General features: G+C 42.3%; 1 protein-coding gene across 1 annotated transcript in view; it reads left to right on the top strand.

Annotated features, from left to right (window-relative positions):
* The first annotated feature begins 427 nt into the window (after positions 1 to 427).
* CCDC80 (coiled-coil domain containing 80) overlaps positions 428 to 26,931 on the top strand; it is a 34,118-nt gene continuing 7,614 nt past the window's right edge. Inside the window, exons 1-5 of the mRNA XM_059064244.2 lie at positions 428 to 1,443; positions 1,848 to 3,745; positions 12,055 to 12,211; positions 22,093 to 22,229; positions 24,032 to 24,180. Coding sequence (XP_058920227.1) covers positions 1,859 to 3,745; positions 12,055 to 12,211; positions 22,093 to 22,229; positions 24,032 to 24,180 — 2,330 coding nt within the window. The 5' untranslated portion in view covers positions 428 to 1,443; positions 1,848 to 1,858. The remainder of the gene's footprint in view (positions 1,444 to 1,847; positions 3,746 to 12,054; positions 12,212 to 22,092; positions 22,230 to 24,031; positions 24,181 to 26,931) is intronic.

Genomic DNA, 26,931 nt, shown 5'->3' on the forward strand with positions numbered 1-26,931 from the left:
CATTGTGACACACACACACACACGCACACACTCATGCACATACACTCGTGCCCTCTGAGGAAGCTCTTAACCTACCATCTCTAGCCAGAGCCCAGAATTGGAGGTCATAATGGCCTTTCCCTGTGTAATGGCTGCCCACAATCTCAGGGGAACAGCAGCCATTGCCTGCATTTCTAACCTTTTACCAGCTTCCTTTCATGCCAAGGAGAAACTAGGAACAAGAACACAGTAATATGATCCCCAGTTAGCATAAAATAAAAACAACCCAGCCATGTTTTCCATGGGCTTTTCCAACCTCAAACGAAATGCATAAAGCAGGGAGAAAGAGATAAAAATACACGCATGGAACTATAAATGTACATACTGTCTGTGTATGTACAGCCAATCATCCTGACGCAAATGAGTATCTGTCTCTAGGAAAACCAAGCAGTCAGATGTAGAAATCTGAGGATTTTCGCTTTCCGAAGTGCAGTCTGCGTACAGACAGGAAGGGATAGTGCCCTGATGACTCAGTGGGGAAGGGGTTAAGTCCTCAGCCATCCTGTTCTAAAGTGATTTATGATGATGTGCAGTGTTTCAAAACTCGTCCCCACCCCACCCCGCCACCCAACCCCAAAGAACAGCCCCTCTCTCTCCCCCAGTCCAGGCTCAGGCTCACCATGCTGAAATGGGAAGGAGGCGGTGTTTTGCTGATCTGTTAAATTCTTAGTGAAGTTTCCTTGATTTCCAGTGGCTGCTGTTGTTTGAGTTTGGTTTGGATCAAAACTGAGGTTATCCTGGCATTGCTGGGACTGAATCCAGGCAAGAGGAAGAAGAAAAAGGAGAAGGAAAAGAGGAGAGAAAAAGGTGGGAAGAAATAAAGGGAGGAGAGAAGCGTAAGGAAAAGAAAAAAGTCCTTTTTCAACATCACATTCCTGTGTTTTCCCTCAGCCTGGAAACTATATTAATCCCAGCGCTTTTACGCTTGGAAACAAAGGGACTAAGCCAGACTGTGGGGGAAAGGGTGATAAGAAGGATCCTGGAACTCGAAAAAGAGAAAGAGCGAGATTCAGAAATAGCTGGGGCTCCACTTTAAGGGGCGTCCAGTACTGTCGGCCGGGGGCATTGGCACACACAGACACACAAGCCTGAGCAGAAAGAAGCTGCAGACAAATGGAGATGCAAAGACTTAAAAGGACAGCTCCTTTCACCTCATTCTACTTGTCAAGAAGGTAAAAAGGCACAGCCAGAAAGAAAACAAGAAAGCTCAGCCCTCAGGTCCAGACAGGCGGTGGTCTGCGTGTGGCTTTGGGAGCTGGAGCTGCAGTACACCCCTTTGTATCGGACAGCCTTGCAAAGGAGAAAGAGAGTTGGGAGGAAAAGTATTTCATCTAGGAACTGTCCTGGGAGCACACTTCAGATTGCTTTTTAAAGCTTCTGCATTCCATCTCCATGAGCCACCATGTAAGTGTGTAATTCTGCCTGTCTTTGCTGTGTTTGTTTGTTTCTTTGTCGCTTATTTGAAGAAATGAAATGGGAATGTTGTCATAATTAATATGCTCAGTGTGCATTTTCTCTGGAGCATCAGACAGTCAGTTGAAACAGTGCAAGCATGTTGAATGGGTTTCCTGCTTAATATAACTGTCTCTGCTAAGCACTGACAAATTACAGGGACTTAAATGCAACAGGATCTCATCCGACTTTCCATTCCCTGACCTCCCTCCTTCTTCTCTAACCCCCCCTTCCCCTCCCCTTGGCCAAGATAAAGAGATAATGCCCAGCTCTGTTTGCAATTAAATGATTTTCTTTCTTTCTTTTTTTACTCTGCCCTCCCCTTTCTGTCTTTTGACCCTGCTGCCTCCCCACAGTGGATTGCACAATGACATGGAGAATGGGACCCAGTTTTACCATGCTACTGGCATTGTGGCTGGTGTGCGGATCAGAACCCCACGCGCATGCCATGAATAGAGGGAGCCGCGGAGGGCAGAAAGCACCTCCGGTTTCCCCCGTCAACAGAAGGCCAGCTCGGTTACTGAGGCACACGGGGAGGTCTCAGGGAATTGAGAGAAACACTCCGGAAGAACCAAACCTCCAGCCTCTCCAAAGAAGGAGGAGCATACCGGTCTTGAGAGTGGCTCATGCCTCGGCACCGTCAGCCTCCCTGGGTATCCACGGGGCCCCAGTGAGAACTGAGCGGAGACCAGCAGCCCGGAGCTCTCCCCGTGAGATGGTCCGAGATGAGGGGTCTTCAGCTCGGTCAAGAATGTTGCGCTTCCCGTCTGGCTCCAGCTCTCCCAACATCCTTGCCAGCTTTGCAGGGAAGAATAGGGTGTGGGTCATCTCGGCCCCCCACGCCTCGGAAGGCTACTACCGGCTCATGATGAGCCTGCTGAAGGACGACGTGTATTGTGAGCTGGCGGAAAGGCACATCCAGCAGATCGTGCTTTTCCACCAGGCAGGCGAGGAAGGAGGCAAGGTGCGGAGGATCACCACTGAGGGCCGGGTCCTGGAGCAGCCCCTGGACCCCAGCCTCATCCCAAAGCTGATGAGCTTCTTGAAGCTGGAGAAGGGCAAGTTTGGCATGGTGCTGTTGAAGAAGACGCTGCAGGTAGAGGAGCGCTACCCTTATCCGGTCAGGCTGGAGGCCATGTATGAGATCATCGACCAGGGCCCCATCCGCAGGATAGAGAAGATCAGGCAGAAGGGTTTTGTGCAAAAATGTAAGGCCTCCGGGGTAGAGGGCCAGGTGGTGGAGGAGGAGAACGATGGTAGAGAGGCAGGAAGGCCAGGCCTGAGCAGAGAGAAGGGGAAAAAGGAGCAGAGGAGACCACAAGTGCTGCCAACCAGAGAGAGTCGGCTAAAGGTGATGAGAAAATCGGCCACCGCTGCGGGGGCCCCTCCTCCACCGCCCACAACCCCACGGGCCACCACCCTGCCTCCTGTTGCAGCCACAGCAGTGCCTCGGGCCACCTCTCGGCTGGTGACGGTAACTGCAAGACCTACAACCCCCATGGGCTTTCCAACCACCCAGAGGCCCTGGACGCCCAGGGTGCACCCTTCCTCGGGGCATCACAGGGCCTCCGCAACAGCCGAGGTGGCCACTGCCAGGGGGCCCGTGGCCTCCAAGAACCTCTACCCTCCACCCAGGAAGGAGCAGCCCAGGGAGAGGCCGCAGACCGCCCGGAGGCCCAGCAAGGCCACCAGCCTCGAGCGCTTCACGGCTGCCCCCACCACCACCGTCTCCGAGCCCAGCACCAGGGCTGGCGCCGGCCGTTTCCAGGACAACCGCACGGACAGGTGGGAGTATGGCTCCCGGGACCCAAATGTGGGGCCGGGTCCTCACAAGCCAGCGAAGGGGAAACCTCCCCCAAAGAAAGCCCGGGACAAAATCCTTAGCCATGAGTACGAGGGTAAGTATGGCGTCAGCCGGCCGACCGCCTCTCAGCTGGAGGAGGAGTTGCAGGTGGGGAATGTTGCCCCCAAAAAAGCGAAGGAGTCTAAACAGCACGAAAAGCTTGAGAAACCCGAGAAGGAGAAGAAAAAGAGGGTGAAAAGTGAGAAAGCAGACAAGTTACTCAAGAGTGAAAAGCAAGTGAAGAAGGACAGGGCTGAGAAAAAGAGCAGGCAGGAGAAAGAGAACAAGAAGAAAAAGGCGGGGAGAACGGAGCAGGACGGGCACCTGAAACCCACAAAACACTTCGCTCAGAGTCCCAGGAAGTCGGTGACCGACCTGCTGGGGCCCTTGGAAGGCAAACGAAGACTCCTTGTAAGTAATCTTCTCCTTGGCATGGTTCTGTGGGCCGAGGCAGTGTTAGGGCTTGGTGTGTTATTTTTCTTTTTCTTTTTTTTTGCGGGCCTCTTACTGTTGTGGCCTCTCCCGTTGCGGAGCACAGGCTCCGGACGCGCAGGCTCAGCGGCCATGGCTCACGGGCTTAGTTGCTCCGCGGCATGTGGGACCTTCCCGGACCGGGGAACGAACCCGTGTCCCCTGCATTGGCAGGCGGATTCTCAACCACTGCGCCACCAGGGAAGCCCAGTGTGTTATTTTTCTAAAATCACATTGTTGGATGGCAGCCTGTGGCTGAACAGGTGCTATGTCAGGAAGATCATGAGGTTTGTCAAGGAAAGCCAGCCAGGCCAGTGGTTCCATTTGGTTAAGATATTCTATGAACCTCTATCCACACAGATCCGCGGCCCTAAGTACAGAATCAATGACTGGGGGATCTTAGCCATGAGCCCAGGGAAGAACCTGTACTCAGCTTCTTCCAAACCCATCAGACCCATTCCCACTTTACTGCTCTCTTCCACAGGACAGTGGAAAGATACACAGGAGGATACCACTGCCTTTTGCCAAGTGCAAAGAATAAAAGAAGAATAAAAGAATACCTAAAGTGGAATGCACTGGCCGTGGTCACAATTTAGGAGAAGCGTTTCTCTCTGCATGAGCTTAAAAACTAGAAGCATGTGTATGGGTAAATGGCAGGTGTCCTCCTTTCCCCCCTAATTAGGTATATATCAGCAGTTGGAAGACTCAAAGGGGAAAGTAGGGCAGCCTGGGTGGGGAGTGGGTATGACAGGAGTGGGGAAGGGTCCTTGCTGGTCTGCCCTCAAGAATATACTTTTAAAACCGGCTGGCTAAAATCTTCTCCCCTAAAGGCTGCCTCCCCACTGCTTTGCCACCATCCAAAGAATGATACCAGAACCTAGTCAGACCCAAGAGGGCTTTGGACAGGAATAAGCACCATCTTAAACGTACAGGCAATTCTCATCAGTGTAGAGAAAGGCTCCTCTTCTCTCAATGTCTTCTTGTCAAGAAGGGCACTAAAAAGGGGCTAGGGGCCCTTTTTTGCCACTAGCTTCTTTTTTTTTTTTTTTTTTTTTTTTGCGGTATGCGGGCCTCTCACTGTTGTGGCCTCTCCCGTTGCGGAGCACAGGCTCCGGACGCGCAGGCCCAGCGGCCATGGCTCACGGGCTTAGTTGCTCCGCGGCATGTGGGATCTTCCCGGACCGGGGCACGAACCCGTGTCTCCTGCATCAGCAGGCAGATTCTCAACCACTGCGCCACCAGGGAAGCCCTTTTTTTTTTTTTTTTTTTTTTTTTTGCCACTAGCTTCTTAATGTTACATTTTACTCCAGGCTGTCTAGGAGGAAAAGGGCATAATGCAGTTAATTCAGAGAAAAAGATCAGCAAGTTGATGTTGGGTAACCTGAGTCAGGAATAATTCTCTCAGCTAGCTGGGTGGAAGGGAGCTGTCCCATGCCATTGAGGAGAGCATCTATCCTGCTGAAGACACAAGGTGAGTCCATGCCCTGCATTCCTGCCACCGAAAGAGATGGCATCTCTTAGAGGGTCTTTTAGTTTTTCCAACTAAATTTGGATTAACGATCTGAGCAAAGTGACTCTGGTGTCCATGTATCTTTAGTGGTTTCACAAAGTTAAATGTGCATTTGAAATGCTATTCAGAGCAGAGTCCCTTGTGATGTTTATCATGGGTGGGGCATATCCCCAGATTCTCTTAGCTATTTCACCCATAGTGTGTGTATCAATGTATTAGAACAAAGCCTAAGTTTTGGTTGATTCTACAGGTTCGTGTGTGTGTGTGTGTGTGTGTGTGTGTGTGATGTGTGTGTCTTTTTACATATTTTTTGTATGTCGTTACCTCGTTTTTCACCAGAGCCTTAAAGTAACTATATAAACTGAGGTTAGCAGAGGATGGGCCGACTGTTAGAGTAGTTTAACAGCTGCTTGGTTATTCCCAGAGTACACAGGTTTCCAGTCAGAGCCAGAAGAATCACTGATTTCAGAGTAGAATTCTACCTAATACAGAAACTCTGGGGGCAAAGTGCTCTCTTTGGGGTATGGGAAAGCATTAGTAGTGTGCTCTATTGCTCTCTTCCTGAGTACCTGGGACTTTGTCCAGCCTACTAAAGCATATCACCCAACCCTGGCCATTTGGCCAGCAGGGCAGACATAGTGTTCCTCATGGACAGGTTTTAACCAGGGGGGAGATAATCATGGGTAAAATGTCAGGATTGTAATTGTGCACCCATCTGGCAAATACTTCCACCGCCCCTAGCTTGTCAGAAGAAAGGGGTTTTCATACTATATCCCTGATATTAGTCATGCTGTTCATTTCTCTCCCTTTCTCTCCACTCCCTTAGTCAGGGATTTGAAAGCCCAGCTGGGTCTTTTCTGCTTTTAACAGTATCCCTGATCATAAATTTCTAGCAAATGAAACTCAAACAACAGGTTCTGCTGATGTCATGTGAGGCAAAACAGAAACCAGCTGGGATTGCTCATGGCAGTGTTGCTCTTTGGGGTTGGACAGAGAACTGGGATTGTTATTAGAAAGAAAATACCAACAGGAGGCATTTCAGTCTTGCATTTCAGTCCCGCGTGTGCTCAGCTGATGATCATATCAGATCATATCAGAACTGTGTTCTCTGAAGAGTTAATGATGTCTAAAATAAGAATGGATTAGAAAAGACATGATAAAATAAACACAACATAAAGTCAAAAGATGGAGAGAAAAGTGTCTTTTTCACCAGACAGAGAGGAGACCAGTGTCTCTGGGTGAAAGATTTTGCTGGTGCCATTTATCTTTTTTCCATTCATTTTTCTTGTCAAGCATGGCTGATGTTATTCAGGAAGTTTCAGTGATTCAATTAATATTCATGAAGGCTCAGCAGCCTCCAAGCTGTTAAAGTACAGCTGACAACACAGCCCTCCAACTAGCCTCAACCTAACCCAGTGTGCTCAAACTGAAATGAGGTTTGCATTCCAAGAAATTGTGCTGGGCTTTTAGCTCACCTTTCCAGATTTTCAGTAACTTGGTGCCCAACTACAGTTAACCTACTGCTTTGCATTTATTTATATCATTCTTTAGATGTGAAAACATCACATAACTGCTACTTAACTACTTAGAGAAACACTGGAAGAGATGGTATAGGCTATGGTCAGGTGAACAGCATCCTAATCGTCTTCAAAAGGAGCTTCAGGTAGAGCCAGGTGTCCTATTCTTAGGCCAGAGCTCAAGCCTCCAAACCCTCTGCCTCTCAGCCTGTCAACTGAAAGGGGCACATCCTGCAAGGTGCTTTGCTGAGACTGTGGATTAATTTTTACAACAGTCCCATGAGGAAGGACCAATCAACTCCATTTACAGAGGAGGCAACAGAAGCTTAGACAAGTTGAGAAGTTTCCCAAGGTGTATAGCTAATACGCGACAAAGCCAGAATTAGAAGTGAGGTCTGTTTGATTTTTAAAACTGAGGGTCAAACAACTTCCCCGTTCTGCCTTCCCATGGGTGTGAGCTTATCATGGGCATATGCCATAAAGAGAAGGGGAAACTGAGAAATGAACCTGTTCATTAGTAATACGGATGTTTTAAAATTCATTTTCAACCTTGAATTACTCATATAAAGGGTGAGGTACACCAACTGTCAACGTTGTGTGTTGAGCACCAATGTAGAGTTTCTGTCTTTAATACCCAGCTAGTTCTTTGCACCTCAACTCACCGGCTTTCCACACAGTCAGTGGAGAACAGTAGATTGAATCCCAGTTAACCTAATCCCTCAGAGACTGGTTGGTGTTGCTTTGAGGATGACAACAGTGAGAATATAGATGAGCTGTTTATCCCTAAAACACTGGACTCCAGAGTGTAGCTGAAAAGCCATCATGTTGTGCCCTGAGATCTACCTACTTGTCAATGAGCAAAGAGGGCTCATCACGCCAAAGTACGTAGATTCAAGTTCAAGTTTAAGCATTCTTTGGCAACTGAATCTCCCGTAATTCAAGTACGTTCATACTTTTAACCTTACCTAAGAAATTTGGATATTGGGACAAGAATCTACTTATTTGGTTTAATTTTAGAAAAGGATATAAAGCTCCAGTTTATTAAGGCAGACTACCAGCTGGGATGCTATTTCTCAGAATCCTGTCCTAGTATTTTGAGCTTAACACAGTATTTGGAATAAGTTGAGACTTAAAATATCTTCCCCCTGACATCTTCACATTCCTGTTTGTGCCCTTTACTTATGCAACCTGGCTTCATTATACTCTGAGGCTGCTTGTGCCAACACACCAGTTGGAACAGAAACATAAAAAAGAACAACACAATTCTAAATTCACTTTACATGTCCTGATTTATCACCACCAAACTGAAAAGAGGCCAAGTGCCAGACAATAATGTTTACTGAGAAGTTCTAGAATGCTCTTTTTAGGAAGCGGGGACTGGATACCATTTTAAACACTGTTTGATAGAAAATGAATGGGACGTAGATGTCAACACACAGGCCAAGAGTCGCTGAAATACGTTTAGATGATCAGCCTCTTTTACTTTCTGTGCTGCAAACTCGAGGAGCAGATTGAACATAAGGGAGAGTGTCTTTACCAACGGTTCATGGGCTACATCTAGACTTTCATAACCAGGGAACCACTCCTCTGGCTGGAATGATCTGTGTAGCCTGAAGAACGTGGGCCAGAATTGTGCTTCTACTGTCTGCAGGGCAATGGTGGGGCTGGAGCTTCCGTGCCTTAAAGAATGGATCCTCTGGTTGGGGAGATATGACATAAACATAAAACAAAGTGGTAAAAGGAAATACATAAATTTCAGGTGAGCCGTGCAGACAATAAGAACAGTAATTAAAAGGAGAAAGTGAGCATTGTGGGCTAGAAGACATTTTAAGGAGGATGCTGCATTTGTAAAATGACTCAGATTCTGATAAGGTGGAAGGGTGGGGAGGACTTTCTGGGTGAGAAGGGTGACATGGGTGAAGGCAGAGTGAATTATTCAGAGGCAACATACATCTATGATGCTCTGGTGCACGCAGCCTGTATATATATTATATGTAATATATATACTAATGGGGCTTCCCTGGTGGCGCAGTGGTTGAGAGCCCGCCTGCCGATGCAGGGGACGCGGGTTCGTGCCCCGGTCCGGGAAGATCCCACATGCCGCAGAGCGGCTGGGCCCGTGAGCCATGGCCGCTGAGCCTGTGCGTCCGGAGCCCGTGCTCCGCAACGGGAGGGGCCGCAACAGTGAGAGGCCCGCGTACCGCAAAAAAAAAAAAAAAAAAAAAAAAAAAAAAAAAAAAAAAATATATATATATATATACTAATGTATATGCTTGATTCTCACTACTTTATGAGCTCATAGGGAAGTTGTTCCATAGTAAAGATGAGAAAACTAAGGTTCAGAATGTTAAGTGGCCTTGTTGAGGTTTCAGAATAGCCAGGGGTTGAACTAGGGCTAAAATGCAGGCCTTCCTACTTTGACTGCAATCACCCTTTCTCTGTGCCACTCTGTACAGATTCCTCTCATTTCACAATTTAGGCGGGTCTGGCTACAGGGTGAAGAGGTCATGTAAGGGAAGAGAAGGCCAGGTTGTGGAGGGCTGGAAGCTAGGAAGTGAGTCATGCTAAATGAATGTCACCTCACGGTGGGTTAAGGCTTCCTTGGGCAAAGGGCCTGAGGTGAAAGTAAACATCAGAGCCCTTTATTTATTTAAGTACAGTTCCCACTGGGTATCCAAGGCCTAAGGCTACTGTATTCAGAGATACATGGGAGAAGCTGCCAGGTAGGGGAGAATGAGGTTCTATTTGATTACATATTCTCTGAAATTCTCAATTATGCACAAGGGGGAGAAAAAGACCAAAGGGGGCTTTGAGGACTCTTAAAATCCTGTCATATCATGGTCTGTCCATGTACTGTAAGGGTCCATGAATGGAATGGAGTGTATGTATGGATTTGAAGTTACAGAGGCAGGTAATTATCAGTCATCTAGCATATATTCTAAATATGGGCCTATCCTTCTTTTAGAACAGGGAGTCCAGACTCATTACCAGTAAATCTTACCTTCGTTTTTTTACTCTTTTGTGTTCTCACCTAAACATTCATTTTATTTATTTTAAAATAGTGTATCTGTGAACAAGAAAAAGCCAGAAAGAAAATCCTAAAACATACCAACTAAAAACAAAACTCTTGGATATGGGCTACCATGAAAACCTAAAGAATTATTTTCAAATGTCATGTAGCTAATTAAAAAACTAACAAACAAAGCAAAAATACCATCACTATATCTTTTTATAGCCACCTTAAATCTTTTTTAAGGCTAAGTATGAATCAATGAATAAATAAGGGGAAATTTTATTATTTTCCTCTTGGGAAATTATTTTTGAAAACAAGCATTTCCTACTCGCCCTGTCCATCTGCAGAGGTATATAAACATAAAATCAAAAATAGATGAAATCATGTCTATTTAAGATAAATAACAATCTGAGAAAAACGAAACAAAACAAAACTTCATTCCGGAAAAACGTTTTTAATGTTCCACTCAAAAGCTATTGAACTCATTTTGATTTCCACGAGGGATAGTATCTCCTCAAGCACAGAGAATTCTTAGAAGGGAAAGTCTGCAGGCAGCAATAAACACATCTCTGACAGAGCAAAATAAACAGCAGGATGAGCTGGGACCAGATTTATTACCATTTTGATAAAGTATTCGATAAAGAGGTTAACAACATGGTGACTTTCCCTCTGCAAAATGCCAAGCTAATAGCCACAAACTTCAGAAATATTTTATAAGGTTAGATGGGTAAGTAGAAAAGTGGTTGACAAATTTGAATTGGTCAAATGAAAGAAACCGTATAGATGGTGGTCCAGTGGTTAGGACTCCATGCTTTCACTGCCAGTTCAATCCTGGCCTCTGAGCTAATGATGAGCCTGCAAAGGGTGAGTAGACAGTGTTTACTGCAGACATCAGCCTAGTGAGCTAATGGGGTTAGTAGAGAGGTCAACAAAGACCTGTTCATCATCAGCATAAAACTTCACATCCTTCCACTTCCAGGGTGAACAGCCCATGCCCACACACTCATGGATTGTGGTACACAGTTCTGGTTTCTGCTCAGGAAAAACCTGGTAAAATTGGAGAAAGCTCGGGAAAAGGCAGCAAAAACAATCACCAGAGTCAAAAGGCTTTTATTTCGGGTTCAATTAAAACACTGAGGCATTCTTAGGGAGAGGGTTCAAGAGGAGCCCTAAAAAAATAAGAGTATCCTCATTTTATCCAAAATAATGAAATATGTTTTCTCAGATAGCTGGTGACTAAAGCATCTCTTTCTATTGCTCTATCTTCTCTTTCCCCAGAAAAAGTCAGAGGTTCAAAGTGAGTGTGAGAGACACAGGGGCTAGGTGAAAAATACCAGTTTTGAACTGGAGAGAAGGCTGAACTGAAAGAGTAAAACCCATCCTGTTCGAGGACTCCAACATCAGACATCCACCACGAGCTCTATGCAGGCCCAGTGTGTGACAATGACTATATTCTGTGACAATACTGGGCCAAAAGGCTGTCCTAAAAATTATCTGCAAGGTTGCCTGATAAAAATTCTAAGCTATTGAATGTTCCATAGTGCCCAAGGCCTGTCTATGAAACTCAACCCCGTGAGACATGAAATAATAGTGGTAACCACTGAATTCATGAATGTCTGAGCAGCCAATTAAGATAATGAAGATCAAAATAGAGGAAGAAATGGGAATTCCCTGGCAGTCCAGGGGTTAGGACTCTGTGCTTCCACTGCAGGGGGCACGGGTTTAATCCCTGGTTGGCGAACTAAGATCCCTCATGCCGTGGGTGGTACAGCAAAAAAAAAAAAAAAAAAAAAAAAGAGAGAATACAGTCATTTAAAAAACAAATAAATAAAACATAAAACGAGAGATAGCATTTATTGAACAAATGTTGCATGCCAAGTATCATGTAATGCTTACATCAGCCTTGTGAAAGAAGCAGTCCTGTGCAGAGTTCACAAATGAGAAAACCAAGACACATGGAGACCAGTAATGAAGGCAAACAATAGTGGAAATGAATAGAAAACTCTAAGCTGTCTGGAGTCATTAAAAAAAGGCCTTTCCAAATGTTCTCTTTTGGCCTTAATTATACTATCTATTCAACAAAACAATCTAGTTTCTTCGTTTAGGTGTCAGTCACTACCAACCCTCTTCCAAATCATCCCTTTGGCTTTTGCCTCTGTGTGAAACTATCACCGTGAGTTAATATTTTCTTGCTTTCACCCTCCTCCAGCTGATCACCGCTCCCAAGGCTGAGAACAATATGTATGTGCAGCAGCGAGATGAGTATCTGGAAAGTTTCTGCAAGATGGCCACCAGGAAAGTCTCCGTGATCACCATCTTTGGCCCTGTCAACAACAGCACCATGAAAATCGACCACTTCCAGCTAGGTTCTCTGAAACACTTTATAATAATTATTGCTTTTCTCTCAGCTAAGGTGGGTCACACCTTATGGGAGAGGTCGGTGGGGAATCAAAAGGAAAATTCAGGTTTCAAGAGGGCTCTTTGCTTGTGGTAACAAAGGTCAGTCTGCCTAATTACTGATATGTAGCCATTCTGAGTGGTTCTGGTTTAAGTTTTGGGCACTTTAAAATGAAAAATATGCAACAACTCTATGGTTTGAAAGTCAGTAAGATGGAGGAAAATGGGAGAAGTAATAATACTGTGTGTTGGGGCAGCCAGAGAGGTATCCTGACACTTTCTTCTGGATCCTGAGTCTTCCTTCCTGTGAGCAGCACCATATGATATTCCTGCAGCCTTTATGCTGCAGGCGACTCCCTCACAGATGGGGTTCCTGCAGACCCTTGGGGGTCCTTGACTCTGGCCAGGCTTGGGGGGAATGAGCCAGGGCTGAGAGAAGCTGTGAAGCTAAATGAAAAATCACTGGAAATACAGACTGAATGGCGGCCATGTCCTTTTGGAAAGCAAAGGGATTTGGCTGAATGTAGAGTTTTCACAATTTTTCATACTAATGATGCGTGTGAGGCGTACAGCTCAGCGTTGGGCAGCTGAGGTCTAACTCACTGCGTTCTCATGGGAACATGGCAAGACTTACTGTGAGTAGTTATGCCTCATGGTCAGAAGCCCCACCTCTAACCCACCCAGTTTCTTTTATAACCATTACATCTCTAGAGCTTTATTTTTTAAAAAGAAACGTTTTTTTCGTGCATGATTTCTCTACTTTTGTTTATTGTTGTTTCAACTATAATGAAAAGCCTTCTTCTTGTACCATTTGCGTATCCTGCATATTTTTCATAAAACATATTTCATCTGAAAGCATATAAAACATATTTTTTCCATTAGTTAACTTTTGTTTTTCTGGCCACACCGTGGCATGTGGGATCTTAGTTCCCTGACTGGGGATCGAACCCACGCTCCCTGCAGTGGAAGTGCGGAGTCTTAACCACCGGACCACCAGGGAAGTCCCTCCGTTAGTTAACATTTAACTTCATTACATGTAACATGTTACCTCACATATTTTTCTGTCATGTCATCTTGGTATCATTGAACACATATCAGTCATAATTATGTCATGATAATGTCAACTTGATTTTAATATAGTCTAGCTTTCTGAATCATATTTTTTATTGTGGTAAAAACACTCAGCATGAGATCTATCCTCTTAACTAATTTTTAAGTGCACAATACAGTATTGTTTAGTATAGGTACAGTGTTGGCCAGCAGGTCTCCCAAATTTATTTGGGTTTGAAGTTTCAGTTATGCATTCTCTATTTTTATTAGCTCACTTTTCCCTGAGATAGTTCTAAAGGAAAATAAATAGCATTCTTTCCAATGTCCTCTCATAAATCATTGTGGATCAGTGATTGGTTTGTGGACATTTATCTCTGTGCTGTATGTATGTCTGGGAGGGAGAACAGAGAGAGAGAGAGAGAGAGAGAGAGAGAGTGTGTCCTTACCAACAATAACAATAATCATACAAACAAAAGACACAAAAGAAGTTCTAGAGTTAAATAAAGAGGTTCAAATCCACGGTCACAATGTATTTGTTGTGTGACTTTGGGCAAGTTACTTCCTAAGTCTCAACTTAGAACATAGTTATATACATTTCACAGGTGATGGTGAGGATTTAATAGAAATTATATGTAATTACCTGTCACATAAAATGTACTACTATTGTGGTCATCACCACCATTTGATCTGGCAGGCATCTGGAGATCAATGAGCTGTCACAGGGACTAGAGCACGTATAATTGAAAAATACTTGTAATTGCTTTCTGCTAATTACACAGGATTGACAGGGACCCCTCACAACTGCTTCTCAGAGTCAGGCTGCATTACTACTCTTGGTGACAAAACTGAAGCCCAAGAGGGACCTCCCTAATGGTCCTGTGGCTAAGACTCCACACTCCCAATGCAGGGGGCCTGGGTTCGATCCCTGGTCAGGGAACTAGATCTCGCGTGCTTGCCGCAACTAAAGATTCTGCATGCCACAACTAACGCTCCCACATGCTGCAACAAAGATCCCGTGTGCCGCAACTAAGGCCTGGCACAGCCACAATAAATAAATAAATATTAAAAGAAAAAAATTTTTAAATGGTATATTAAAAAAAAAACAACTGAAGCCCAAGAGACTAATACTTCAAAGCCACATATTCTGTGGTTAACTGGGAGTCAACCATTGGCTTCCTGGATTTTCAAATTGTAGCATGAGCCAGTGAGCTTGGTTATAATCCAGATGTCTAGAGAGGAAGTAGGTATTCAATCCAGTACAGAAACATGCTGGCTGGTGATGAAAGCCTTCCTCCACCAGGTGTTCCCAGTGTCAGATATGTTATGTACCAACTCACACAAAGAATTATCATTCCTCATTTCAGAGAAGTTTGGAAAAATCATTATATCTTCCACCTCAACCTCTACATGGTCCTAACTCTTACAAGCATTTGGTGCTGCCTTGGCAAAATTTTAACATTAATCCTGCTGTCTTTTAGACATCTGGATTGAATATGAACTGTAGAGGACTGAGATTTTCTTTTCTGCCTTATTGGAAATCAGGTATTGTGATTTGGGTGTTTGCCACTTACTGAATGGCAGCTTGGACATGATTTGGGGGCCTTTTATTTTGTTCCTCATCTAATTCCTGGAAGGCCTTTCTCTCCTTGTGTCATGTCCCAGGTTACCCTTATGGGAAAGGCTGTAGTACTTTCAGCCAAGACTGGGAGTCAGCCATGGGAAAACAGGAGTTGGCATGTGCCATGGTCTCAGTGAACCAATCTTCAGCCTTGACCGATTTTCAGCTGGAAATCTATCAGATGGCCTTACTTTCCTCAAAATAAATCAAGCACTCTCTACTCTTCCAGTCTTTTACTGGTCCTTAAAAGCAGAGGCCCACATCCAACTACAGTGTGGGCTGTACTCATCAGCTGGCCTGTCTTGCCAAATGTATTTGAGTTATAGATGATGGACCTACAAACACCAGGAAACTTACTTTAAGGTTTCAGTCATTATTCATTCTTAAGCAAATTCCAATGCAGAATAAGCCCATCTGGTTTTGCCAGCCCAGAGTATATTATACGTGAGGGTTTAGAATGACCTAACACAAAAAGAAAATAAAAATTAAAAAAAAAACCCAAACCAAAAGACGAAAAATAGAATGACCTAACACATAAAGGTATTCTTAATTGTTAGAGATATTTAAAGTATCAATCAAAGATAGGAATATTGGTATCTATGTTAAGAGAATGAATTATAGACAGAGTTTGTCAGGTGGGAAGGAGTTCCTAGCTAAAGGCATTTTATTGCAGAATGAAAAGAGAAGTGGGAGGAAAGCACAGTAGGCATGTATATATATATATATATTTATGTGCTTAGCAAAATGTAGAGATGAAAAATATTTTGACACTGATATTGATCACCAAATTTGAAGAGTTAGAACACAGGACATTTTTATGGGCAAAGGCAGTTTTTTGATAGTTTCTTTTGAAAGAAGAAAAAAAGGGAGGTGGAAGAGTTGATGGAAGTTTAATGTGGCAACAAGGAGAGACAGTGTTGATTCCTTATTCATGTGAGTAGAGAATTCCTAGGTGAATCTCTAACACAACTTTCCTAAGTGAGACTGATAGAATACATTTCAGCCTAAAATACTCTACCTTCGATCCTGTTGAAGAGAATTGTTCTTTATGGACAGCCTCACAACCATCAGGATCCATAACAATGCAGAAATGCTGCTTTCCCACAGGAGCACCTGAAAAATTGACCCTTTGCCCCAATTCCTCCTTTCTTCAGTGGTGACTATGCCCGGCAGCTGCCTTCTCTAGACCCTGCCACCCTGTGCCGGGAGACAAGGCTGGATGAGTGATCAGATTTCCAGACACTGCCTGTGGTCTCCCTCTCTGTTTATTCAGTCTTTGATTATCAATCACTCCGTGCCCTAGAGGCTGGAGAAGCTGCCCCCTAACTTGTCCAGTCATCCCATTCAACATCAAGTGTATCAGTGTCAAGATCAACCCCTGCAAGCAAGGGGTGAAAAACACCTGATAAGTCAAGTGTATAAAACAAGTGCTTGAAGAATGTGGTAGAGGAATAAGCTCTTCCAATTGAAGTCATCACAGTACTGTATGTTATCACAGAATTTTGAAAAGGAGGGGCCTTGAAACTGAGTAGATTTTTTTGATAGATGATGACTCTATCATCGGTACTTCTTGTTTTTATTCTTTTTTTTTAAACAAATGATACATGTTTTGGATTCCAAAGTCAAAGCTACATAAAAAGGCATACACAGACAAGTCTTACACCCGTTCCTGACCCTTTACCTTATTATTCTCTGCCCCCATAGGAATATTTATGATTCCTTGTTTATCCATTTAATGCTTGTTTGTGCAAACACAAATAAATATAAATACCTATATACCTTTTCTCTCTCTTTTTTTTTTTAAACAGGAAACTGTTTTATTACCTTGGCTAGGAAAGACCTTTTTTTTTTAAATTGAAGTATAGTTGATTTACAAAGTTGTGTTAGTTCCAGGTATACAACATAGTGAATATATATATATATATAAATATATTCTTTTTTCAGATTCTTTTCCATTATAGGTTATTACAAGATACTGAATATAGTTCCCTGTGCTACAAAGTAGTTTCTTTTTGTTTTCCCCTTCTTTTTTATACAAACCATAGTATACTATATACACTACTTTGCATTTTGCTTCTTTCATTTAAATATATTTCCTGGAGATCTTTTCTTATGAGTACATAGAGATCTTCCTCATTCTTCATTAAGCCATTGTGAGATTCTACCACAGGTTCTTTTTCCATTAGCCTTGATGGACATTTGGATTGCTTTCAGTATATTGTTTTTATAAACAATTTCAGAATTAACCTGTACACAAGTCACTCCATGTATGTGGGTATATCTTTACAATAGATTCTGAGAAGTAAGATTGTTGGGCCAAACAGAAAGTGTATCTAGTTTTGGTAGATATCACCAAATTTCTCTCCATACAAGTTGTATCATATTGCAGTCCCACCAGAAAAGTGTAAGAACGTATATCTCCCCAAACCTCTTTAATTGACTGTGCGATCAAACTTGTGAATGTTTTTAGGGAATGCAGTGTGTGAAAAATGGTATCTTAGTGTGATATAGTGTTAGGCTGCATTTCTCTTTTTATGAGTATGATCGAAGATATTTTCATATGTTTCAGGAACATTTATGCTTTGTTTTTAGTGTCCTTTGCTTATTTTTCTATTGTGTTGTTGGTCTTTTTAATCTCAGTTTATACGCATTCTTTATAAAACAGAAGGAAAATTCAGACTCCCTGGTCCTCTCCCCACTCCAAGATGCTGACCCAGTTTGGGGATGGGGTCCAGAAATCTGTTTTTAAAATGTTGCTCAAGTGATTCTGATTTGCAGCTATGTTTGGTCTAGAGCAGAAGGTTGGGTGTAGGATAGAAGGGAAGAGAGGGCTGGAAATATAGATTGGCACCCGATTTTAGAGGATTTCAAATACCAGGACAAAGAATTCAAACTTTATTTGGTAAACCATGTGAAGTCACTAAACATTTCTAAATATATTTTTCAAATAAATTTTAAATAACTTTTAAGGTTTAGTAGTCAGTCTGTAGGACAGAAAAGCACCTGGCAGGACACATTCCCCATAGACAAGACAAATTGGCAAATTGGTCTTTCTAGACAATTGAGACAATTGATTAAGGCAGAGGAATAGTGCCCCCCGGGGAGCATGAACCAGATAGATCTGGATTCAAGGATTGTAATTTTAACATGCACTCCAGGTTCATGATGAAGGTAGACGGTGACTCATACTTTGAAAAACTGCAAGAGGAAATTGGGAACTTCTGAAGCAATGGGAGAGCTGAAGTGGTCCCAGGACATTGGAGGAATGGCCTGAACTTAGGGATGAGAAGAAGGAAGAGGAGAAACCATGGATGTCACAGAGATGCAGCAGTCACAGAGGGAGGCTTCAGATACAATGCCTGGCACACAGTTGGTGTTTAATAAGTTGTAATTGGAGCTGAATTTTTCTGCAGTGTCATTGCTGTCTATAGTCAGACATGGAAGAACAAATACATGAAGAAACTTACTATTACCTGAAGATGACTGACTTGGAGTTGGAGTTCTTAAAGGGTGGGAAACTAGGCAGGTGTTTCTCTTCTAGGGCCAGTCCTCATCAGCACACAGCAGAGTTCATCCTCCCTTCTGTCCCTCCTCAAAAATCTTAGGTCCAGGGGCAGGTTGTGTGGAATGACCAATTCCTACCAAATGGGCTTGGATCTGTGAATCATTTTAGGTGGATCAGGACCATATGGACAATTTATAGGATGTGTTCTAAAGGATGTTTGCTTTAAGCCCTGCCACCCTTGAGGAGGACTAGAGATCTTTGGCAGAACTTGGATAAATTTAATAAGAAGCTGCCAAATTTATGTTGCTTTTCCAGACTGAAGAGAACCTCTTGTTTACCCAGACCTGATTTAGACAGAATGCAGAGCGTAACAGAGACCTGTGACAGGAGTAGGCAGCTGGAGACGGGAACTGGCCTCACGCTTACCCTCCTCAGAATTCAGCCAGAGGTAGACTCTGTCTTGCTCTAGAGTTGTCCCCATCCCAGTTGGATCCAGTGTTCGTCAGGCCTTTCATTGTTTTTCTTTGGCAGATTCTCTCAGCACAAACATTTCTTAGGGATGTAGATCTTTCTGTAGGCTGGAAGTGCAAAATGTTTTATCATTTTTAGTTTGATCAAATCATTTCAGAAAATATTCTAGTTGAAGGGAGAATTCAGACCATGAAGTTGGGTTTTTTTTTTTTCCCTCCATATCTTAGTAAAATAAAACTTGGTTTACATCTTGGTCTTGGGTCATCTCTATCCTTGAGTGTGATGCATTTTGTGAAAGTAGGGAGAGGACTGGATGGGAGTGAGGTCATGTTACCTGAGTCCTAACCTGCAGTCTGTTATTAACTAGCAATGTGAACTTGAGCAGATTGCTCCCTTCATGGTGTCTGTGATAGATTGGTTCTCTGGGAAACAGACTCTGAGATTTGCATGCAAGAGGTTAATGGGGAGTATTCTCAGGAATAATACCTATGACGGGTGAGGGATACAAAGTGACAGAGAGAGAATCTGAATGCAATTGGCCCTTCAGCGTTGTTCACTTTGAGGCAAGGGGGCAGCTGTTATATCTACTCCCTCCCACCCCTGCAGCAACCACTGAATGTGGGCTGTCTCTTTGTAAGGGTGTGATTTGAGGAAAGGCAGCACTTTTCTAAGGAGAGCAGTTTTCAGAGAGGGATTCAGCTGCTAACATTCACAACACCTTTAGTCCTGAAGGTAGGATCTGGCCAGCACTGCAGTTTCCACTGCAGTCCTTGGTTTCATCTTCAGTAATGTGACTGGGTTGGGCCAGATAATGTCTGTAGCAGTTATCTATTGCCACAATAAGGCTATGTAATAAAGACCCACACACCTTGGTGGCATACGACATTAAATAGTCATTGAGTCACAAGCCTGAAAGGTTCAGCTGATTTAGGCTTGGCTTGGCTAGGCTTGCCCATGTGTTTTCAGTCAGCTGCCTATTGGTTAGGTGGTTCTGCGGACCTTGGCTGGGCTTGCACACATGTTAGGGGTCAACTGGCTGTCAGTTGACCTGGGATAGCCCTGGCTGGGGTGAGACCAGAGTAACTTGGCTTGACTTATCCTCTACAAGGCTAGTATGGATGTAGTCTCATGGAAATAGCAGAAGCAGCAGGAATCCCAAATGTGCAGGCCCATTTCTAGCCTCCATTTGTGTCACTTATGTGAACACTGGCTAACCCTGACTGAAGCAAGATATATAGATGAGCTCAGAATCAAGAGGTAGGACACTTCAACCCATACACCATAACAGGGAGCTACAGCTACTGGGCAAAGTGTAAGTATAGGGAAGGGTGGAGAATTGAGACCATTTCTGAAATCCACTACAGTCTCCAATTTCCTTTCATCTCAGCCATTCAATGGTTTTTGTGACTTTATCTGTTAGGTAGATATAAATGTTCTTATTCTGATTCTACTTAGGAACTTGAACTCTGTCCAAGTTACTTATCTCTGAATTCAGCATCCAGCACAGAATCAGCTTAGGACACTGGCAGCAAATATTTTGTTCAATGAACAAAAGCAAAAATGAATGTATGTTATGGATTAAAAATAGCAATTCCTAGGTTCAAGATAAAATCTGGTTTGTAAAGTCTTAGAATCAGAACATTAGCTGTTGAGGACATTTACAAATCAGTTTTTTAATGGTTTCCTTCATTATTATTATTCTTGTTGTTATTAATCACAAAGTAAAATATGCTCCTTGTTAAAATTTAAATAATATAGACTTACATGGAGTAAACAGTGAAATTTTCTACCTCACCTCCTCCCACTCCCCAGAGGCAACCATTTTTATCAGCTGTATGTTCTTCTGGACTTTTTCTTATGCATATTCCCATATGGATGTATTATGTTTTCTTTTGCTTTATTTCCTTTTAAGAATAACATCATACTATGCATTTTATTCTGCAAGTTGCTGTTTTTATTCAATGAGCTATACTAAACAAAAACCAACTATATGAACCTAATAATTCTTTTAAATTAATTTATATTTTATTAATGATAGCATTCTCTCCCTTCTCATTATGATCTGCTTGGGAGAATGAAGCTTTTTGTTTATATACTTTCAACAATCCTAATCAAATAAACCAAAGTAACACTTAAATTGTAATTGTCCCCTTTATATCAATAAAAGAGTAATAGTCTGTGGTACTCAGCTGTATAACCTCTGTATCTGCAAAACTGTGTGTTTTTCTACTGTAGTACTATTCATTGAGTAGCAGTATTGATAATAACTGATAGATTCCCTTCTGTAATAGATCTGTTATCACATATTTTCTAACTTTAACTTTTGCACATTTTTTCAAAATACAGGGGATTATTTTGCAGATAAAAATTTTAATAGGGTTGAGGGAAACACTGTGACCTGTATGGGAGAGAAAAAGTAAATAAAGCTGTCCTATCCTTTCCAAAATGCTTTCCAGACATAGTAATTTGCCACGTTCATACTTCCCATTAACCCAGTAGCACCTTTAGGAACCATTCTGAATTCTAATATTCGTTTTCAGGGCTTGATATTTGAAAAAAATACCTCACACTAAAAACTTCCATAAATTCAGTAACATTTTACTTAAAATTGTATTCACTTACAAAATTATATTATGAATAGCTTGACTTTTTTTTGGAGCCAAATGACCAGGTTTGAACATAGGCTTTTTATTTTTCTCTATTGCAATGACATAGTTCATTCACTGAGTCCCAAAGTGATTCTCTAAGTGGGAGGAACAGACACTGATTTTAGACTTAAACAAATACCTAAAACTAAAATAAAATTTTAAATGAAATAAAACTTAACCAAAGAATCTGGGTCTGGTTCCCTGGTGAGTTAGGGTGATGACTCATCCCCAGAATGAGTTGGCAATCTTCTTCCAGAGATGACTCAGCAGCTTCACTCTCACGTTGCTCCTTCTGATTCACTATGACCAGGGTGGGCAGAGATGGCGGTTTGATCATCTTTGGAAGAGTGATTTTCAAAATGAGTTTATTCACTTGTTTCTGTATTTATTTGTTCACTTTGGAAACGCTTGTTCAAACAAAATGTTAGTCAAATGTGTGCAACTAACGAAAACTCTTTTAATTAACTTGGGATGAAGGCTCAGTGCCTCCACCCTTTGGTTTCCCACTGATTTCTGTTTTGTCACATCCATATTTATTCACATTTCATTTGCCTTAAGATAATGAGAAACCTATGCGTGTTGTGGATGATGAGGACTTGGTAGACCAACCTCTTATCAGCGAGCTAAGGAAGGAGTATGGAATGACCTACAATGACTTCTTCATGGTGCTCACCGATGTGGACCTGAGAGTCAAGGTATGGGTTCCTGTTTTGGATGATGCAGTGACATTCCTTAAGATAGCAACTCAATTTTTTGTCAATGAGTCTATTAGACATATGACTAAGCACAAGTTATTTCATAAATGGGAAGGTTTTGTTTTGTTTTGTTTTTTTGCGGTACGCGGTCCTCTCACTGTCGCGGCCTCTCCCGTTGCGGAGCACAGGCTCCGGACGCACAGGCTCAGCAGCCATGGCTCACGGGCCCAGCCGCTCCAGGGCATGTGGGATCTTCCCAGACCAGGACACGAACCTGTGTTCCCTGCATCGGCAGGTGGACTCTCAACCACTGCGCCACCAGGGGGAAGGTTTTGAAATGGTCCAAATAGTTCCCATTGTCCTGTAGAATTTGTGTCTAGAAATGTGGTCTATGGAAAATATTGGATTGGACGACCACCTATGGCCCAGCTACTTGACTCAGATTAAATTCTTCTGTAACATCAAAGTCATGCATTCACCAGACAATTGTTCAATAGCTATGATGTTTATCACCAGCCAGGCCCTGGTGATAAAAAGTAAAGAGTATTTAGCTTCTGTTTTCAGAAAACCCAGATTTAACATAGGCCTACTTTGAAAGGGCCTGGAAGTTTACCTCCTGATCCAACATGGGCAAGACAGTAGGGTTTTACACCTACTTTCTTCCTATAATAAGGACAGAGATTCTGAACCCTGAAACACTGTGCCATGTAGTCATAATCATATTAACAATAATAACTAACTTTATTGAGTGCTTTCATTATGTCAAGCACTCACCTCAGATGTTTACAATCCTTGTCTCAAACCTCTAAGATAAATAGCAAATATTATCATTGTTTCACAGAGGACAAATAGAGACCCAGAGTAGTTAAGTAACTCGCCCAAGTTCACCCACTTAGTGTTGGACTTCATACCCACGCAGGTTGACTCCAGAGCCAATGCTTACATAAAAATCTTTTTGAAAAAAAGCTGCCTGGGCTATTAGAATAGCTGATTCAACCTGCAGTATTTTTCTGGATCTGGAGAGAGATTCCCTTCAATAATTCATTCCACATTTGTGTTGTGCCACCTCTAATGTGAGAGGTTGGACTAGATGATCCCCAAGGTCTCGGCCAGCTTTCACATTCCATGATTTACTAAATTCCCATTGAGGGCACTTATGCTGATCAGCCAGCCCTCAAATCCACCCCAGGTTGCTGTTCTAAGTCCAGACAGCTTTGATGCAGGAAACTGAATTTCATTATCCCCAAAAAAGTTAGATCCAGCTTTTTTTTCTGAGAATACATAAGCAAACATGACCTAATTTTAAGTAATGCTTGCTCAATAAAATAGTCTCTGGGAATCACAAAGAGTTTATGTAGATTTCTGATGACCACAAAGCAGGCCTCCTTCTGGTGGAAAATTACCCTTATTGCTTAGGTCAGATACTCTAACATGTTATTCCATTTGTTTTCTTGTGTTTAGTACAGTGTTTCTGACCTTCTCTCCAGTTGTATAGTGAAGAGGAACCAGCTTAGTCCCAGAGGTAGTGAGCCTAGAATATGTGTGGTGAGGAAGGCATGGACCCTTCCCAGTTAAAAGAGTGAAGTTAAGACCTTCATGGAAGGTAAAGGCTTTTGTTTCGTGGATTTAAAACCTCAAAAAATCAGCAGAGGTACTACTGCAGGAGAGAATTTATAAATCAAAGAGCCCTCCAGGCTCTGATTTCCCCGGAGCCACCCTGAATTCTCTCAAGCTCTCTATCCTCTGGACATAGGGAAGAAACACCTTTATACATTATATACTTTTTATTTTTCCTTCAACAGCAATATTATGAGGTGCCTATAGCAATGAAGTCTGTGTTCGATGTGATTGATACCTTCCAGTCCCGAATCAAAGACATGGAAAAGCAGAAGAAGGAGGGCATTGTTTGCAAGGAAGACAAGAAGCAGTCACTGGAGAGCTTCCTATCCAGGTACATCACCTTTGGAGACCCCGAGGAGGCAGACAGGAGAGTGTTCTGAGTGAGCTAATGAAAACCCCAGAGAAACACAGAGCAGACGTGTGTGCAGAGTGACCTTCCCTGTGAGACGTCTCTCCTCTTCACGGCACTCTAGCCACCAGGCTTAGTCTTGTCCTTTTGGAAGTTGCTCTGGTTGCAGGGCTGGCTGGGGTCAGCTCCAAGCTTGAGTGTTAATTTGGTGGCTTTGGATAGGTCTTTTCTTTTATTCTGCCCTTTTTATTTTTTTTTATTTTTTGGCACAGATACAGAATTCTGAACTTCTGTGAGGGTTAGTTTATTTAGTCAGTCAATTTGGAGGGCTTTGTATACTGTACTTTTATTTTACATATTTATTGGGCCCTTTCTAGTTCCAAACAGGATTTGGAACACTGCTTGATTTTCTGCTTCCTTCCAACTCTGCAGAGAACAAAAGCTCCACTAAGACCTCAAAAGGAGAAATCCTCTTGCCAGCTCCCTGATTCCTTGGGGAGTATGGTTTATTGACAACCATTATAGGGAAACTCTAGTACATACACAAAAAAGAGTGTAAAAAAAATCACTCTACTTTTCCCCTTCTCCATCCCTTCCCTCAGTTGGATGAAAATTCTACAAATCCTTGGGACCTTAAGAGGTGTAAGGATGCAGAAATTTCACCTAAGCACCAATAATTCTGTGATTAGGAAATGGATAATCTGAATTCCTCTAGATACAGGAAGCTTGGGTCTTTTAAGAGATAACAACATGATGTGTAAAGAGCATAGGACTTGCCATTCATCCAAATTTTCAGTTTACAATTTTCTAGGTATGTTGCCCCTATGCTTCCAATTAACCCTATCTTAAAAATCTCTCACCCATGAGAATAATGACAGCAAGTAGCCCTACTTCCACTCCAGGGTTGCTGTAATCACCTTTTGTGCCAAGCACTTCTTCTTCCCTCCTGAGTTGAATCTTCACAACAATCCCATGATCTAAATACTATAACTACTGTCTTGCTGCAGACAAGACAACTCAGGCTAATGGAGATTAAATAACTTTCATCACTGAGCTAGTGTCAGTTCTAGAACTTAGTGGCCCCAGGATAATCTGGTTCCCAAAGTCCACACTCTTATCTAAACTCGTTTTGAAAATATAATGTGAATTATTTTTAGTGTGAACCCAGAGGCCCAGAGTTTGAAGTGAAGAAAGATACTCCTAAAACCACAGGATTTCAGAGCTGAAAGGAACCCAAGATTCTGCCTTCATCCAAATTTTCAGTACAGTGCAAATACCTGGAGTGGAGATGAAAGGTGCATGCCTCCCTAAGGACATAAAACTCATTCAGTCTTCAGGCCACTCTCCTGGCTGAGAAAGGGCTCTAGGGCTCTACTGGGCCGATGGCTTCTTGTCCAATCCTGGGGGCTCTGAAATATTAACTTTTAGTTCAAGGTCATCCTTCTAGATGGCAGTGATTTAGAAGATTGAGGATAAGAGCTTGCTGTTGTCCTTGAGGTATTTTCTTCCCCTCCCCTTCCCTTTCCTTCCCTTCTTTTTATTTCTTTTACCGTTCTCTCCTTTTTTAGGCAGAAAAGATTCTTTAGAAGTTTACTTTTGATTTTAACCAATAGTGTTAAAATATATCCAAGTTATAAATTCAAGACCTTAGTTTTCTCTTAAACTTTTAAGTTAGGCTTTTAAATCTTATCATTTTATTTATAACCTGGCAAATTTTAACTATCACTCTTAAGGGGCTTTGAATAATGTTTAATCTCACTTATGAACTCAGTAATTAAACAATGTCATTATGCCAAACAGCCATTTTACATTTCATATATTTCTTTCAATTCCTTGAAATAATCAAAGCCTTTCTGAGTACTTAAATGAGCCATAAGTTTAATAAGTTAATCTTGTAAATACAGTGAATCTAAAGTTTTCTCAGATGTTCTAATAACTGTATATGCTTAGTAAGATTTCAACCTAAAACTATACATCTAAACCAAACACTCAATTACACATTCTAGTTTGGAGTTTCAAGGCTATCATTTTAAGCCAAATTCTCTTAAGTTTCACAAGAACATAAATTATATAAAGAAAATCAGAAATGTATATTATTACTACGATTTTGATTCTTGGCAAACTTCCTCTTCTTAATTCTAAATCTTCTAGGGCTGAAAGAGGCATACCCACTGAACCAACCCATTAAACTCACATAGCCTGATCTCTAAAGCAGTAACCATCCAGTTCATTGATATTATTTATAACCAAGGATTTAGGCCAGCCATGAGACCTACAACTACAGACATTCTGAGGGCTTATTCTCACCATTTCCAGGCAGAGGGTCTTTTTATAATCATAGTGTCATGGGTTTCAAAACTTGAAAGGGATAACTGACATTATCTCACTTTTGTTCGCTCACAAAGCTTGCAGTGCTCATTCAAGTTGATCACTGATTTGAATTTGTATTTTTTTGATTCTTAAGACATTACACATATTTTGCATCTAAAGTCTTTTGAACTGGATAGGGCCCTACATAATGTAAATCTATTTTTCTTCTAATGTTAGAGCCTTGTGAGCTCTTATATTTACTGCTATTTCAGGAACATACATCTTTTATGGATATTCAGAATGGCATATGATTATAAGTTAGATGTCCTATGGCTATCTATGACCTGTGGTCATGGCATCATCGTGCTGACAATTATCACTGATCTTAAAAATTAAAGTAGAATAGTGTGTTACTAAAGGCAT

This window comes from Kogia breviceps, chromosome 5 (genome assembly GCF_026419965.1).
Source record: "Kogia breviceps isolate mKogBre1 chromosome 5, mKogBre1 haplotype 1, whole genome shotgun sequence".
Taxonomy (NCBI): Eukaryota; Metazoa; Chordata; class Mammalia; order Artiodactyla; family Physeteridae; genus Kogia; species Kogia breviceps.